Below are 16,081 nucleotides of genomic sequence, written 5' to 3'. Positions count from 1 at the left end.
AAAGTTGTAAACGCCACGTGTACAAAAAGTGGTTAAACAAACAAAACAAACGAAGGCGCTTTGAAATCTCCGCCTCCGTTGTTGGCTAATTTACACTCACTGTGTCTCCGCCGGGTTTAATTTGTCATCTGCTGCGTCTTCCTCTGTTAGATCTCTCTCTCTCTCTCTCTCTCTCTCTCTCTCTCTCTCTCTCTCTGTGTCTCTTACAATGCAATCAGCTATGACGCTTTCGTTCTCCCAGACGTCGTCGTTTACAAGACCCAACCACGTGCTGGGATCAACTGCTTCCGTTTTCTCTACGCCCAAGAATCTCCGTTTCTGCGGACTCCGGCGTGAAGCGTTTGGTTTCTCTCCGTCGAATCAGTTGTCTTTTCGCAGTAACCAAATACGAACTCAGAGTAGTGGACTTCAAGTCTCCGCTTCTGCTTCGAGTAATGGTAATGGTAACGGTGCTCCTCCCAAATCTTTCGATTACGATTTGATCATCATCGGAGCTGGAGTTGGTGGCCACGGAGCTGCTTTGCACGCTGTTGAAAAGGTTTGAAATTTCCTTATTACCAAAACAACTAAAAAGGCTAATACTTTTAACTGAAGCATATCTTTATGGAAACATTGGATTTATTAGGGACTTAAAACTGCCATCATTGAAGGAGATGTTGTTGGAGGGACTTGTGTTAACAGAGGATGTGTGCCTTCTAAAGCTCTTCTTGCTGTTAGTGGTAGAATGCGTGAACTTCAGAACGAACATCACATGAAGTCCTTTGGTCTCCAGGTAAATCATCAACTCTCATGTTCTCTGATTTATAAAGTTGCTAGCTTTGTCTTTGGTGTGAAGTGGTTGTAGATGGTTCAAGTATGATTGCTAATGAGCTATTGTATTTGGTTTAACCTTTGGAAACAGGTTTCAGCTGCTGGGTATGATCGTCAGGGTGTTGCTGACCATGCTAATAACCTGGCTACCAAAATTCGAAACAATCTTACCAATTCTATGAAGGCACTTGGTGTTGATATATTGACAGGATTTGGCAGTGTTCTGGTCAGTACGTGTTTTTTCGTTCACGTTGACTTACTAGACAGGATTAGGAACATGATACAATTTTGTTGAACGATGATCCTAACTCTTTAAGTTTTGTATTGCTATCTGCAGGGACCACAAAAGGTTAAATATGGGAAGGACAATATTATCACTGCAAAGAATATAATAATTGCCACTGGATCTGTGCCGTTTGTTCCTAAAGGAATTGAAGTTGATGGTAAGTTTCTTGTTTTGAACGTAGACTTGTTAAAGAAGAAGCCTGCAATCATTCATTCTCTATTCTTTTGGTGCAAAAAGCAAGCAGACTTAATTCCTTGAATGTTTATATTTTGGTGCTGCAGGAAAGACTGTAATCACCAGTGACCATGCCTTGAAATTGGAGTCTGTCCCTGATTGGATTGCAATTGTAGGAAGTGGTTATATTGGTCTTGAGTTCAGTGATGTTTACACAGCACTTGGAAGTGAGGTAGCATGATGTTTCTGTACTAATGATATTACTTTAGTATGAGTTTGTGATGTTATGTCCTTGCAGTTGAGATTGTAATAACTGCAACTTAGCAATGTTCTCCATTTTTCTAGTATTTGTTAGGTTTCGTTCTGTATTGAGCTTGTTGTTGTAAAATAGTAGTGTAGTAAACTAGGTTTTAAGGTACCAAATCTATTGGTTTCTTGATCTATATTGAATATGTGCCGTTTCCATGTAATGTTTCATTAGTGTTTGTTTGCTCGACCTTTATAATTAGTAATCGAACACGGGAACCTTTTGTGCAGGTAACTTTTATTGAAGCACTGGATCAGCTAATGCCTGGATTTGATCCTGAGATTAGTAAGCTAGCTCAGAGGGTTTTGATTAATCCAAGAAAGATTGACTATCATACTGGAGTCTTTGCGAGCAAAGTGAGCTTGTTAAAATCAAGCATTGCAAATACTGCTTTTCTTTCTCTATACAGTGTGTCCATGTTGTATTCCTCTTTTAAACTTAAATTTAAATCTTATGCAGATTACCCCAGCAAAGGATGGGAAACCAGTTTTGATTGAGCTTACTGATGCCAAAACAAAGGAACCTAAGGATACTTTGGAGGTAACAATCAGAGCTCTCTATCTTTTATATGACAAAGAGAATATTTAAAATTTACCTAGTATTCAATATTCATGCCTGAATTGGAAAGATATGTGCCGTTGGTGGTGGGTCCTTAGAAGTCGTTTTGTGCCACATCTTTTGCTTTTCGCTGCATTAACAACATTGTTACTCTTCCCTCGGAAACATAAGTATACACATTATGACATAAGTGGATTAGTAAAGCTTCTCATTTTCTGAATACATTGTGAATGAGAAGCTACTGTTATGTCTTTTGGTTTCATTTCCTTTTACTATGTAATTTTCTGCGCTGAAAGTGTGAGTTTGTTGTCCTTCTCCAGGTAGATGCTGCTCTTATTGCTACTGGAAGAGCTCCATTCACCAATGGACTTGGCTTGGAAAATGTATGATTTGACACTAAATCCCACCAACTAGTATTGTCATTTTGGTTACCAGCCAATATTTGTTCGTCAGAAAATTAAATTTGAAGCTGTCATCTCAATGCAGGTCAATGTTGTGACGCAGAGAGGCTTCATACCAGTTGATGAGCGAATGCGTGTGATCGATGGAAATGGGACTCTGGTCTGTTTTATTTGCATATACATACCGTTCTATTATCAGCAGTTCTTTTATATGCTAAAATTCATTTTTACTTGATAGGTTCCCAACTTGTACTGCATTGGTGATGCCAATGGTAAATTGATGCTTGCACATGCAGCCAGTGCCCAAGGAATATCTGGTAAATGGCTTATCAGTAGGCAGTCTACTAATAATGCAGTGAATATTTTCCCTTTTTTCTTCGTGGGACCTGTATTAAAACTCTAACCTCTTACTCTTTGGCTAGTGGTCGAGCAAGTCAGCGGTAGAGATCATGTGCTTAATCATCTAAGCATCCCAGCTGCTTGCTTTACTCATCCTGAAATCAGCATGGTGGGATTGACAGAGGTAATATTCTATATCCTAGTGCTTTTTGTACTGAAGAGGGTAAAAAAGAAGAATGTTATGAGCAAGATATGCTTACTGTAACTCCTTAGGTTTTAACATTATTCCCTTGATTTCTCAGCCTCAAGCGAAAGAAAAAGGTGAGAAGGAAGGATTTAAAGTTAGTGTTGCCAAGACAAGTTTCAAGGCTAACACAAAGGCCTTAGCTGAAAATGAAGGAGAAGGAATAGCAAAGGTGGGATCGAACCAAAATTTGTTGGTTATTTGTGGTTTATAAAAGAAAAAAAAAAAGAGATCTTATTGCTTGTTTTATGCAGATGATATACCGACCTGACAATGGTGAAATCCTAGGAGTTCATATATTTGGACTGCATGCAGCTGACCTAATCCATGAAGCTTCCAATGCGATTGCTCTAGGAACACGCATTCAGGTAGGATTTTGATACTCTGGCTGCTTATTTCCCTGATTACTATTGGATTGAGCTTTTAGCTTTTCAAATTGATGCCCCCCCCGACAAGGAAACCGAGCCATATACATGGTAGCTGTTAAAAATACTTAAATTCTTGATTATATCTATTTCTTGATCCTGCATGGTTACTGGTATCTCTGCAGGACATAAAATTGGCAGTTCATGCACATCCAACACTGTCTGAAGTCCTCGACGAACTGTTCAAAGCAGCGAAGGTAAAGCAAAACAGTCTACACGCTTTCTACAAAGCACACAGTCATGCCTTTGACTAGAGATCCCCTTTGTTGTTAACTGCAATCAATAGATTCAAATCGTCTATTAAAAAGCCAAAGAATCTTACGTTTTTAAGTTCAATTTTTTTAGGTTGAAGGTCATGCTTCGACAGGACAGTAAGTGATAAAGTGGCTGTATAATTAAACAAAAAAAACCAAAAAGTCATTGGGGTGGAGAAACATCTTGAAGCAAGAAAATTTGTGGTTGTACTTTAGGGAGATGCAAAGATAAAGCTAAACACGAAACAGGAGGATCCAAGAAGAGGAAGAGATGATGAGAGACAACCTTCAGTAAGTGAAGACTTACAAGATATATCTAGAAGGCCTTCTTCTTTCTTTGAGAATATTTATGTTGGAGTCTTGTCTCTGCTTTCACGTGTATTTGTTTGATTGTTTCATGGTTTCCATTAGTAGAGTCTGCGATTGTGAATTTATTTTTTGTATTGTTGTTTGAAGTGAGAAATCACTTTTGGAAGATTCAACTCTTTTTACTAGTAAAATCACTTTTCTGGCCATTAATTTCATCAGATTCAGTCATTCAGACGTCAGGTGGCAGAGAAACCTAGTTTAAGACTCCAAATATACATAAGATTTTCTCTGGTCACTTGCAGTTTCATTTTACAAAACAGAAGTGTAGATTACACCAGAGTCCTAGAAAAACCCCAAAAAAAAAAAACTATATCTAATTGTTAATTCTGTCTGTCTCCTTTTTCATACATCAATCAACAACAAAGGTTGGTGCTCTCCGTTGTGAGAATACTTTTGTAGTTTATTTATAAACCAATTTCAGAAAAGGTCGAGTACCCTCTTCCATTCACATAATTTACAGATCAATACAATCCAATAATCCATGTGCAACACCAACCTCTTTTTGACTCACCTCTCCATAGTCATTTCAATATCAAATGTCTTCCAAGCAATCATACTCCAACTGCATCACATCATCAACAAGATTCGTTACTTATGTATTAATACATTTCTCCGTTTTATGTTTTTTTCCCCTAAAATGAGCTTCAAAAATGTAAGAAACAAAAAATAGATTTCACCTGAGTTTCTTCATGCGTGAGTTTCATCCTCCTGTAATCCTGTTGAGCCTTCTTAGACCTGAACATGGCTTGGACTCGCACTACAGATCTCTCCAGCCTCTCCTCTGCTTGCCTCTGACTCGTCTTGTAGAAATCTTCCTCTGTCTCACCTGCAGAATCCTCCGTTGCTGCAACCTGGAGTCCTCGAAACCCTTTTCTCTTTTGTCTCCACCTCAAAACTGCCTTCTCCAACACTCCTACCGACCATACGATCTTCTTGTACTGCCTCCGTGCTTGTAATCCCCTGAAAGCAGCCTGCAAAAGAAGGGGAAAGACACTTATATGTGTTGCAAAATTCAGACAAACGCTATGATATAGGTGTGGACTTTCACTGTCTTATAGATTGCGGAATTCAGGAAAAGGTGATGATTATGAACAGCCAAGTTCAGAGTAAACTTATAATCCTGGTTGCTGAATCTTGTGTGGTTCTCTTAGTTTTTGTACAAAGGAGTAAGAGTAACTGTTCACTTCATACCTGGATCCTAATTGCTTGACGCCGCATATTCAGATACTCTCTTCTCATTTTCCAAGTTTGGAACCTGCACTGAATCATGTAAGCGGCTTCTATCTTCCTACGCGTATCATATTTCCGGAACGCATTCTGAATCTTCATAGCTGCAATTATGCTCTTAGCCTCTTCTTCTTTGTTAGCAAACTGAATCACGCTTGACCGTGCCGCCTTCAGCGCCTTTTCCCTAAACGCACCCTGAATCCGAGCCGCTGCTTCTGCAGCTGTTCTGTATGCTGCCAGAGCGTCCTTGAGACTCTGCTCATCTTCCGGGAGAGTGCCTTGGTTCATCATCTCCGCCTTGCAAGCCTCCAGATTGCCACTGATGTTTCCAGCAATTTTCATGTCTCTAAACTGAGCAACCAAACATTTCTCAGCAAGATATGCAGCTAAACCGTCATATCCATTTTGCTGTGCCAAATCAGACGCCATGCATCCGTCAAGATTATTTTTTGTCGGGTCTGTCACCAGATTTGGTCTTGCCCCAGCAGAGAGAAGAGCAGCCACCATTTTCTCCCTTCAAAACCCAAGAAAAAAGTGTATACAGAAATAAGTAGCTTACAACAAAGTACATATAACTTGTGAAAGAGATCATTTTTACCTTCCGTAGTATGCTGCCCAATGAAGAGCAGTCCACCCTTGTTTATCACGGAAATTCAACGACAAACCTGATAACGAGAACAGCTGGATCGACCAAGTGTATCCAAGAATGGCACAGAGGTGGATCACACCGAGGCCTTTGGAGTCATAATCCAGTGTGTTGCGACCTTCCAGCACTTTCTCCATAAGCCATTCCTTAAGCCTGTTCTTCAGTGTAAGCTCGAAGAGATGATCTTTCGCTTGATCAAACGACACCTTATTCCCCTGGATTGACTTGAGTAGATAAGCCCAACTGTTTAAGAGATGGGATGTTTTGCTAGCGAGTTTTTTGGCATCTCGCAGGTTAGTAGATGAGATTTTGCTGGAGAGAACGTTGAGTTTGTTGGAAGAGGTAAACAGAAGATGAGAAAGTCTGACTTGGAACTCAAATTCTTCCCATTTGGATTCTTGATTGTCTTCAGGGATGGTCTTATCAAGAACTGGGACTGAACGGTGTTCGAACCTGAAACATTGGGTGATTGGTTTGTTTCCGTCTACACTAAAATAGAGGTTTACCATCCCAGGCGAGTGTGGAGGTATGATGCAACGGTAGACTCCCGCCTGGATATATTCCGCAGGGACACACGAGTCACCACAAATGCAGAACAGGTTTGATCTTTCGAGATGTTGATAACTGTTGTGCAAGAACCCAGTTACAAGAATCTGCAGAATCAGTATGTAAGAAAGTTATGCTCTCCATTTCACAATCCCTATTCATTAATTTACTCATATGATAGCACATACTATCTCTAGGTTGAGATCTTATAACCTTTGTTTTCTCTGTAGAATAGGCCCAAGCAGGTGAAACATCAGTTACGTTAAACACTTGCTCAGGTATGTTGGAGTGCGGATGAAGTAAAGCTTGAGGAGCTAACGGATCCTGCTCATGCGTAACCATGGGGCCAAAGGAAGGATCCTCCAGCAAGTCATTAGATTCGCCGATAAATGAATTCATCCACCTTCCAAAACTCTCTCGACTCTGTGGACCATTGTTAAGCAAAGCATCAAGAGATTCATCAGCCACTGTCACATTCCCAGGCTCTGCAGAGCCGTTTGCAGCATTCTGGAGTGGTTCTGTGAAGTATGACAGATCATCTGATCACAGAAAAAAATATATCTTCATCATTATCCCATTGTTCTTTTAACTGCACAAACTGACATACTCAAATCCTCTGTAACTTACCTACGGTTGGGGCAGACTGGTTGTTAAGATCGGTTGGTATCAGGAGCTCATCCCAATCAAGCGTATTGATATCATGAAGGCTAATATCATGATTTCTAACAACTGGACTGTTGTTACTTGCTGTGAGCCGCCAAAAGAAAAAAGAGTGATAAGTGTCCAAATGAAGAAATCCGAGAAAGCATTCAAAGTTTCCAAGCATCAAATCCCAATACTACCTAGAAAAACTGTGAAAAACCGAGATCACTTGAAAATTGTTTCTCACCTAGATAACGTGAGTTCTCAATGCTAAAATCAATATTTTCAGGTGCCACGGGATTTGGGAATGTCTGATCAGAGACAGAGATAGGACTAGGGTTTGACTCCCCCGATGATGTAGCTGCCTGAACATATCAGTTCAACCAATCAAAATATCAAAGAGGAGTGCGAATAAAGCCTACCAACCAGAGACAGTGACTATTCAATAGAGAAAGAGAGAATCCAAACATGGATAGCAAAGAAATACATCACACTGACTGATCCAACAATCACTTTGTAACATAAGAAACACAAGTGAGAGTTGAGAACAGGTGGAAAAGAAAACAAACCTCCTGTGTATCACGGTAATGTACAAGGACGATATTCTCTCGAGCCCTGCCATAAAAAAGAAGAGATGATTTACTTTCATCACCTTCTGAAGAGAAGGGCCTCTAATCAAGTAGTTTCTAAAAGGACATATAGCAGACAAGTCAGTGATCTTTGCTTACTACATACTTATCCAGTAACCAGTAACACCTCCGAACAAAAGTAGTTTTATCTTCACCATGGGCATAGTATACGTGAATCCTTTCCTCGTTACCAACCTAGCATCATTCAAAGGACATTAATTAGCTGGGGAAAAAAAATCATGATATGAGCTTTTCAGAAGATATAAGCTACAGAAAAAGAAAAAAAAAGTCACTTTGAGGTGTTCGTGAGCCTCTTTAACTGTCCTTCCGTCTTTCTTCTTTTTCCAGTTATGACCATCCTTTCTGAAGTTCCTCAACATCTTACGGTCGAACAATATAATTCTGCCACCTACAAAATAATGAAACATAACATTAGTGTATAGAAACTTGAACAAACATCCTATAACATATTGAGTGGTCATATTTTGGGTATAGAAGAGAATGATTACTATTGGGTAAGTTCACCGGCTTGACATTGATGGTGAAGTATTTAGGGTTAGAGAGGATAGCATGGATCTCGTTTGGCCGGAGCCACCTGCTTTTTGCTTCCTCCCATGTTGTCTGGACATCAAGATCTGCAAAACACACAACCAGCACATATGTCAACGTACATCAAAACTTAAACTACAAATTCAATATATCAATCATCACAAATATAAAATATGTTTCTAAGGTTCTGTGCTTACAAAATATGTAAACTTGTTCAGGCATAACACACAATTTCATCACCTCCTTCTAAAAACCTCTGAATTATCCAAATTCAAATTCGACAGATGCCAAAAAGATTGCACACTATAAACTTATGAACCATACACGAAATCCACATATAATAACTTAAGGAACCTCAATTTTTCACAGTAACTGACTACAAACTCAACTTCAATGGCTGCAAAAGGAACAAAAACGGCCACGTCACCTATACAAATGTATACACAAAGTGTAATAAACTCCAAAACCCAATAATAAAAGAGTAGTACTATTTTATAAAAATTACATTTTTTTTTTATATAATATAACAAAGCCCTCAACTACCACAGCTTTGGTAAACAACAAGACTCACTGGAATAAACCAAAGAAAGAACCAGCGAATCAAAAAAAAAACAAAACATATAATAAAATAAAACCAAAGAGATGGGTCTTAGTCTTATACCTCGTAAAGTATGGAATCCATGAATCTCCGAGCCGATAAGCCTGCCGGAACCGTCGCCGTCCATCTTGATGATTCACACTCGAATTCGAAGCTCTTTGACCCAAAAACAATCCGACGAAGAAGAACCAACCCCCTTAAAGAAACTGAGCAACGAAGTCAACAAGTAGAAGAGTATGTTTATCTGGTCATACAGATTTGGTCGTCGTGAGATTGAGAAGAATACGAGAGAGCCCTTCCGATGGTGTCTATGTAATGATGAGAGATGAATCGAAATATTAAAAAAAAAAATTGGAATGTTCCGTTAATTTTTTTAGGGATCTCTTTCTTTATTGAGTTCTCTCTTATTTTTTGTTCTTTTTTACTAAAGTTGAATTTTCAACGAAATATTTTTATGAAATTTGCAAGTTTGATCCCCTACCTACTTTTATTTTCCACAATTCCCCTTAACCTTTCTAATTAATCTAATCGGACTAGTCATGATTCTCGAAGTGATTGATTAAGATATTACTGGTTTTAAATTTTAATCATGTGAACGTTCAAAATAATAAAGTTCATTCTCATAGGTATTTTTTTTTTTAAAAAAACTTTTGGTAAAAATATACTATTGGTAACTTAAATCTCATCTACAAACTTGTTAACAAAATATAATATAGAGTCAAATCTCATCAATGAGGTTGTTTTCCTCAGTCTCAAGTAACACAAATCATTTATAAGACGGTTCGACGCAAGATCTCTTCTCTCTCTGCTATACTACACTAGTTCACTTCACCTTTCACATAAGCTCCAATTACTTCACTATATATATATATATTTTTTTTTTTTTTTCAATTGTGTAAGCTTTCTGATACTTATTTCGAAATCATGAAATGAATCACAATACTAAATTTCGATACTTATTAACACGACGAGACAACTTTTTTAAAATTAGTGTTCTAGTAATTAACACGAGATCTAAATCGAACTAAGCGGTAGATCCACTCATAAACTTCATAGATACAGTATTAAAATTAAAATTACACGAAACTTTTGAAAACTTTTTTAATAAAATAGTGTTGTGGTAACAAATAATCTAAATCAATAATTGAGCTAAAACTCATTTAATATAATTTCATGAATTAAGGTATGTTTTATTATGGCATGCCTAAACATGTACCGATATAAAAATAATACTACCTTTAAAAAAAAAAATGAGGCAAAGCAACTCCAAAATGTGAACATGTACACTAGAAAAGTGGTTGTTGATAAAGGGTGAAATAAAGAGCGTCCAGACCAGAGCTTTTTAAAACGATCATTCAGTATCTGCGTCGAGTGTACGAATAGACGTGGACAGTAGTAGATACGTGGCGTCACAATTATGGTTTATCATTTATTCTGGTTCTTTTCGGTGTTATCCTTTTATTTATTACTCTCTCCCTTTTATAATATAGGATATTTTAAAGGTTTTTTTGTTTCATAATATAAGATGTTTTCAACTTTTTACACAACTTTAAGATTATTTTTATATTTTTTTATTATTTTTTATGTAGTCTTATTTATGATTGGTTGAATTTCTTTAAAGTAGTTATTTCTTAATATGTGTGCTTTCACTCAAAACATCTTATATTTTGAAACGGAGGAAGTATCTTTTTTTTAGGAGAAAAAACAATTGTTCGACGTTATTTTATTGATAACAGATTAGTTAACAACGAATAAACAGATGTTAGTTGTTCTGTTATCAAATTTTACGACATGTTTATTTAGTTTCGTCAATAATATTTGATATTAAATTTCTAATTTAAATGATATTTTATAAAAAATCATATCAAATTTTTTTAATTTGTTTCAAAGATGGAAATGATCTAAAAATCTAGATATTTTTTTGATTGGTTCTTTATCAATTAAAAAATGGTGGATTAAATACCATTTTGAATTTAGTTGAGGAAGAATTTCATAGATTTATAAAGATATCTTAGATTTCATATCCAATAAAAGTAGATTTTCTACGGAAAGATATGTTTTGCCAAATTAATTCGAGGCAACAATCGACTAGAATAACCAAATTTGGGTCACAATTCATTAGCCTTACACACCAAGATACAATTTGCAAAATAGGAGTTACACATTACCACGTTTGCCATCCAAAATATATGTATACTAGTAAGCAATATGCACTTCCAACATTGTAAAGGTATAGAGGTTTACACTATAGACTTCTGCTTGCAAAACGCTTCTTTATTTATTCTTATAAAACAAATCAATGATTACAAGAACAAATCTAAGCACTCTTCTCTTTTCTATCTAACTAACCCTAGTATAGATCTAAGAGAAGAACAACACTCACCTTCTTAGCTATTGTTTGATTAGCTTCGAAGTATACAATCTCTCACCAAAAGTTTTCAAAGTGTTAAAGAAACCTACGACTAAATTCCCTTAGTCTTTTATACTAAACCTCTCAAAACCCTAACAAGAAGATCTTCAAATCTTCGTCTAAGGCAAATACTTGTTCGCCAAGGTCTATCATTCCTTAATCGTCGAGTGAGATATTCTCCCAATATCTTCTCTCCCAATTTTGCTTTATCTTCATACACAGACAATGACACGTCAGCTACGCCTCCTTGTCACACCTCACTCACCCAATCCTAGGTACAGAGTCTTGTGTCCTCACAGCTCCTTGTTCCAACAGCGCTCTGCTACTGCAATTGCACCTTCAATCTTCTCCTTTTTGACTCAGTTTGATAATCAAGCAACTGATGTACCCAAACCTGAAAAATCCAAAAGACACACAGAGACACAAGACAAAACCTAGAAACAGTAGAAACACAAGTCCATCATAAAAAGGACCAAAGCCTGGTTCAAACTTATTACAGACCAAAATAAACAGGTCAGTCTATGGTCAATGACCAGCGAGTTCAATAACCAAAAAACAACGGAAAACAAAAAAAACACCTGCTCCCCCACAAACTTAAAACCCCTTCAATCATCAGACTCCGAATCCTCATCTCCCCCTGCTTGGTTAGCACAAATGAGTCAAAAACAGGCGAAAGAAGGAACATACAGACGATTGAGTCGAAGAGAGAACTTACCTGCAGAAAGCGCTTCTTGCAGAATACGAATAGCCCGACGCATGGCTTTGCGATCAGCCGCCGAGTCAGACTTAGACGGCACACGCGAAGATTCAGGTTGCGAGACCTTTGTTGCAACCTTGCGTGGAGGTGGTTGGTGCTCAATAACAACAAGATGCTGGACTTGAAGCAGCTGGTAGATCAAACTGGGAAACGGCAACGGGAACGTCGACTGGGCTTGCAGACCAAGCTGGAGAATCTGATCATAAACCAACCGGCCAAAATCGAATGGAATCTGATGCATGATCATGTAGATGATCATCGCCCTACCTGTGGAGATATAACCATGATTGGCAGTGGGGGACCAGTTGCTGCAACAGAGCTTGTGCAGCCCCTTGAGATAGGACGGGGCAATGGTGCAGCGGTTTTTCTTTGAACATAGGTATTTGTTCCGCGTCCTTAGCAGAGTTGTGGGGAGTTTATTACGGTCTCCATATTTCCTGGGAACAGAGGTGACACGGCTTGAACTGGAGGTTGATTCGAAGTTAGTTGTTGGTTTTCTTACCACAAGGATTGATGCATCGCACCCCCTGTCGTTCCTGGTACGCATGTATCATGGCTTCATTTCAAGGGGCTGGATAGTCCAGATATAACACGTCTATAGGGAAGCTAATCGTCTAGCTGATGGTTTAGCCAACTATGTTTTTTTTTTGTCTTTAGGTTTTCATTGGTTAGTGACGGCTCCGAGTTGTGTGGAGTCGCGGCTCCGAGTTGTGTGGAGTCGCTTGTCAAGGATGATGTTACCGGAACTGCGTTTCCGTGTGATGTCCGTTTGTAATTTTTTTTTAGTTTATGAATAAATAGCAAGAAGGCCTTTGTCTCCTTGTCCTCTACTCAAAAAAAAAAATCAATTAATAATAATAAAATTTTGAAGACGAAAAGTTATATAAATAGAGTCAAAATGTGGGATCAGAAACAAATAAAAACATTTGAATTCCTCTATAGAGCTCATAGGAAAAGTTACTATTGTAATACACTGTTTTCTTATATGATTGCATTTATAATTTATTTGTGATGATTGACTTCCTCACTCTTTTTATAATCTCACTAGCAATAACTTATGTTCCCAAAACAAAAATTTGTAATAGTTCATGGACCCAGATATAATTTTCATATTTACAATTATTGCCATTTTATATTTAAAAAAAAAAATAAGGTTTCTTTGTTTGGGAGGCTCGGGACGTAGTTTCCGGCGAAGGTAAGATCTGCGTTTGTGGAGATTGAGTAACGTTGTTAACGATTCGATTAGGAGTAAACTAAAGGAAGTGCTCTACTAAATTTCTCTATTTCTCGGCGAATCGACGGACGGCGACATATGTCTCTTCAAATCGACGGCTTATTAGTAGATAAAGGTGAACTTAAATTTCTGAGTTTTGGTTACAGATTTCATAGGATTTTGAGAGATGGTACTCAAATCGACGGATTCTGAGTTTTTGTTTGTTGAAACCCTAAAATCTATTTGGCAGATTCGAACGAGATTGGGAAGACGTAGCAGAGAGAGAAGAGGCGCGTGGCGACTCCCGGTGAAGGTTACCAATTTCATTGTCCTGTTTAGTTTTTTTTTCGTTTCGGCGAGGTGACGACGGAGACGGAGACGGAGACGGTCCATGGATTTCAGATGTGATTGTGGTTGCGTTCAGTACATCGAAAAAGACAAACGTCGATAGTGTTGTCCCCTTTGGTTTCATGGGAGAAAGAGAAAGATGATTTCCAACTTGAGGCTCTTCTTCCTCAAAACATTATTGTCAGCAGTAAGTGGTATGTTTAAAGATTCTTCTTTCATTGTTCTACTGGTTTTTAATCTTTACTTCTTGATTTTTGTTTCTGTATTCTGGTATGCTTTGTGTACTAGGGGTCTACATCGTTAGTTTCAAACTTTCAATACGTATGTACTATTTGTTATTGTGATGTTTAATGAAGTATGTATTGGTATTTCAGCTTGATTACTATCTTTATAATCATTGATTTGATTAGTGGCGTTAAATATGATTTGTTCTCCAAGATTTATTAGGCTAGTATGAATATGTATCTACTCACAAAGTTACAATGAGAGAATCATATATTGCATGTTCCAACGGGCTTTTTATTTGTATAATTTGTGGCAAAGTTAAAACCATTTATCAATTATGTAAATTTCTTCTTCTTAGGGGATGGAATGTTTCTAAGAGTCAAGAAATTCACTTGTTGTCACTGCAATGTTTTTTTTTAGTTGCGTAGGTTAGCTGATGCTATGAGAGCTTTGATTTACACTTGCTTGACTTAGAAGAGCTTGATCGATCCATCCGAACGAAATTGGCAAAGGCAGATATTAATGCGGACCACGCCGAGATTACTAGTTATGAAACTTTTATGTATTTTGAAGTCTCGTTAGTCTCTTGTACATGCCAAAATCATGGAGTATACTCACACAATGACAAGGCATGCGTTGGAAGTTTCTAGCTTTCATTTCATACTACACACACTAAGGAAATTAACCCTCCTTTATACACACTCTAGTAGTATCTAGCTTTTTTATCTACACGAAATTTAAGAAGATAAATGATCTAGTAACTTCACAATCAAGCATTCTGTTAGCAAGTACAACAACCAAACACTGCCAAGTTTTTTCAACAAACCGTCTCTTAAGTCACAAGAAACAATAATATAAAACAAACCGATAAAAAAACTAAACAACCAAGAACAACAAGCAGAAACATAGATATAGAAGGGTAGAGTCCCAAGTCAGGTGAGCTGCAGTAGCATATCCCGGCCCACCATAGAAGAAATGCGTCCCGAACTCGGGGTTGTTGGACGTCTTGGCTCGGTAATAAGCCGGGTTAGTTCCTCCCACTGCAAGATTTTGAAGCGACTTATAACCTTCTCCGGACAATAAAACTTCTATGTTTCGCATATATGCGGCTTTTCCAAAACCCCTGTCGGGGAAATAACCCGACCCCATCTCCGTTGTCGTGTGCCGGCCAAAAGTACGCATGTTCGTGATCTCCCCGCCCCACTCCACTTTATGTGCATAATCCTTCTGGAGGCTGAAAAGAAAGTCCGGCCAATATCCGACCGGCTCCAAAACGCCATGTCCAAGGCCTACAGCCAGCCACCAACTCCCAAGCTTCTGATCCTACAATCAAAAACGCATTTGTGTGTTTACATAATTTATTGACCAGAAAACATTTATGTAAAAACCAAAACCAAAACTTAAGCAAATAATCTAACCTTCCATATCTTGAAAGTCAGATCGACTTGGGTACCTCCTACAACCGACGTTGGAGATATGGCCCCCTCAACCACAATCGTGCGGCTGGTTTGGATAAAACCACCGCATCGCAAGTTGTAACACCCTGTGATATTGTATGCGTCCGCCTACATTATCACATAATTAAATCTTTAAATTAAACTTTTGATAACCGTATTTCTTAACATCATTCAAATCATATGAGAAACTAATATTTTTAAAATACTTATGATATAAGAATCGAACGTGTAACACATCTAACTAGTTAAAATATATAGTCATATATGACAGTTTGTGGGAAAATACATTTCATTCGCTACTACTAGTAGCCGTTATTATATAATTATATGAAAAATTGACAATAGACAAAATTCAAAATGCATATAAATACGTATATCTCTGTCTTTGACAGAATATTTAACTCATAATTGATAATACTCTGATCTAGTTTAGAAAACATTCCTACATCTATAATAATGTAATATTGATCTTTAATTTGTTAAATAATACTCTCTTCTACTTCGAGGTACATAACAGAATTAGACTAGGCTTAAGATTATTACTATTTTTTTGTCAGTATAATACTTGGCATTGAAAGTTAAATAAAACAAAATTACACATACCGTCCAATATATGAACAATCTCGGCTGGTAGTCGAAATATATCTTCGGATAAACCTGAAAAGTC

At 37.6% G+C, this 16,081-nt stretch overlaps 2 protein-coding genes and 1 long non-coding RNA gene across 3 annotated transcripts; 2 read left to right on the top strand and 1 right to left on the bottom strand.

The window, feature by feature from the left end:
- On the top strand, positions 85 to 4,313 carry LOC104765540 (dihydrolipoyl dehydrogenase 1, chloroplastic). Its single transcript, XM_019241416.1, has 16 exons — positions 85 to 538; positions 626 to 772; positions 902 to 1,036; positions 1,148 to 1,253; positions 1,378 to 1,502; positions 1,808 to 1,933; positions 2,037 to 2,117; positions 2,456 to 2,518; positions 2,622 to 2,696; positions 2,775 to 2,853; positions 2,959 to 3,059; positions 3,178 to 3,291; positions 3,374 to 3,487; positions 3,670 to 3,741; positions 3,890 to 3,915; positions 4,015 to 4,313. Exons 1-16 carry the CDS (start codon positions 209 to 211, stop codon positions 4,028 to 4,030), a joined length of 1,710 nt encoding a protein of 569 aa, XP_019096961.1. The 5' UTR covers positions 85 to 208; the 3' UTR covers positions 4,031 to 4,313.
- Positions 4,463 to 9,394, bottom strand: LOC104765539 (calmodulin-binding transcription activator 6). The gene is made up of 12 exons (XM_010489263.2): positions 9,068 to 9,394; positions 8,367 to 8,492; positions 8,151 to 8,266; positions 7,964 to 8,052; positions 7,798 to 7,843; positions 7,476 to 7,593; positions 7,214 to 7,333; positions 6,800 to 7,125; positions 5,993 to 6,693; positions 5,359 to 5,908; positions 4,845 to 5,138; positions 4,463 to 4,729 (listed from the first exon to the last, which is right to left on the bottom strand). Exons 1-12 carry the CDS (start codon positions 9,129 to 9,131, stop codon positions 4,700 to 4,702), a joined length of 2,580 nt encoding a protein of 859 aa, XP_010487565.1. The 5' UTR covers positions 9,132 to 9,394; the 3' UTR covers positions 4,463 to 4,699.
- LOC104765538 lies at positions 13,242 to 14,129 on the top strand. Its single transcript, XR_763895.2, has 2 exons — positions 13,242 to 13,520; positions 13,635 to 14,129. It is a non-coding gene; the product is annotated as an uncharacterized LOC104765538 (long non-coding RNA).

The sequence above is a fragment of the Camelina sativa genome, chromosome 19 (assembly GCF_000633955.1).
Source record: "Camelina sativa cultivar DH55 chromosome 19, Cs, whole genome shotgun sequence".
In the NCBI taxonomy this organism is placed as follows: Eukaryota; Viridiplantae; Streptophyta; class Magnoliopsida; order Brassicales; family Brassicaceae; genus Camelina; species Camelina sativa.
The sequence above is the reverse complement of the archived record's forward strand: the minus strand, read 5'-3'. Positions and strand labels throughout refer to the sequence as shown.

What these genes read in the sequence shown, in the direction of transcription:
- LOC104765540 (XM_019241416.1), top strand. Translation starts at nt 209, where the DNA reads ATGCAATCAGCTATGACGCTTTCGTTCTCCCAGACGTCGTCGTTTACA. An exon ending in TAAAGGAATTGAAGTTGATG is followed by an intron (nt 1,254 to 1,377) that starts GTAAGTTTCTTG and finishes TTGGTGCTGCAG; the next exon opens with GAAAGACTGTAATCACCAGT. An exon ending in ACACAGCACTTGGAAGTGAG is followed by an intron (nt 1,503 to 1,807) that starts GTAGCATGATGT and finishes CCTTTTGTGCAG; the next exon opens with GTAACTTTTATTGAAGCACT.
- LOC104765539 (XM_010489263.2), bottom strand. Translation starts at nt 9,131, where the DNA reads ATGGACGGCGACGGTTCCGGCAGGCTTATCGGCTCGGAGATTCATGGA. An exon ending in TGGATTCCATACTTTACGAG is followed by an intron (nt 8,493 to 9,067) that starts GTATAAGACTAA and finishes TGTGTTTTGCAG; the next exon opens with ATCTTGATGTCCAGACAACA. An exon ending in TGAGAACTCACGTTATCTAG is followed by an intron (nt 7,334 to 7,475) that starts GTGAGAAACAAT and finishes GGCGGCTCACAG; the next exon opens with CAAGTAACAACAGTCCAGTT.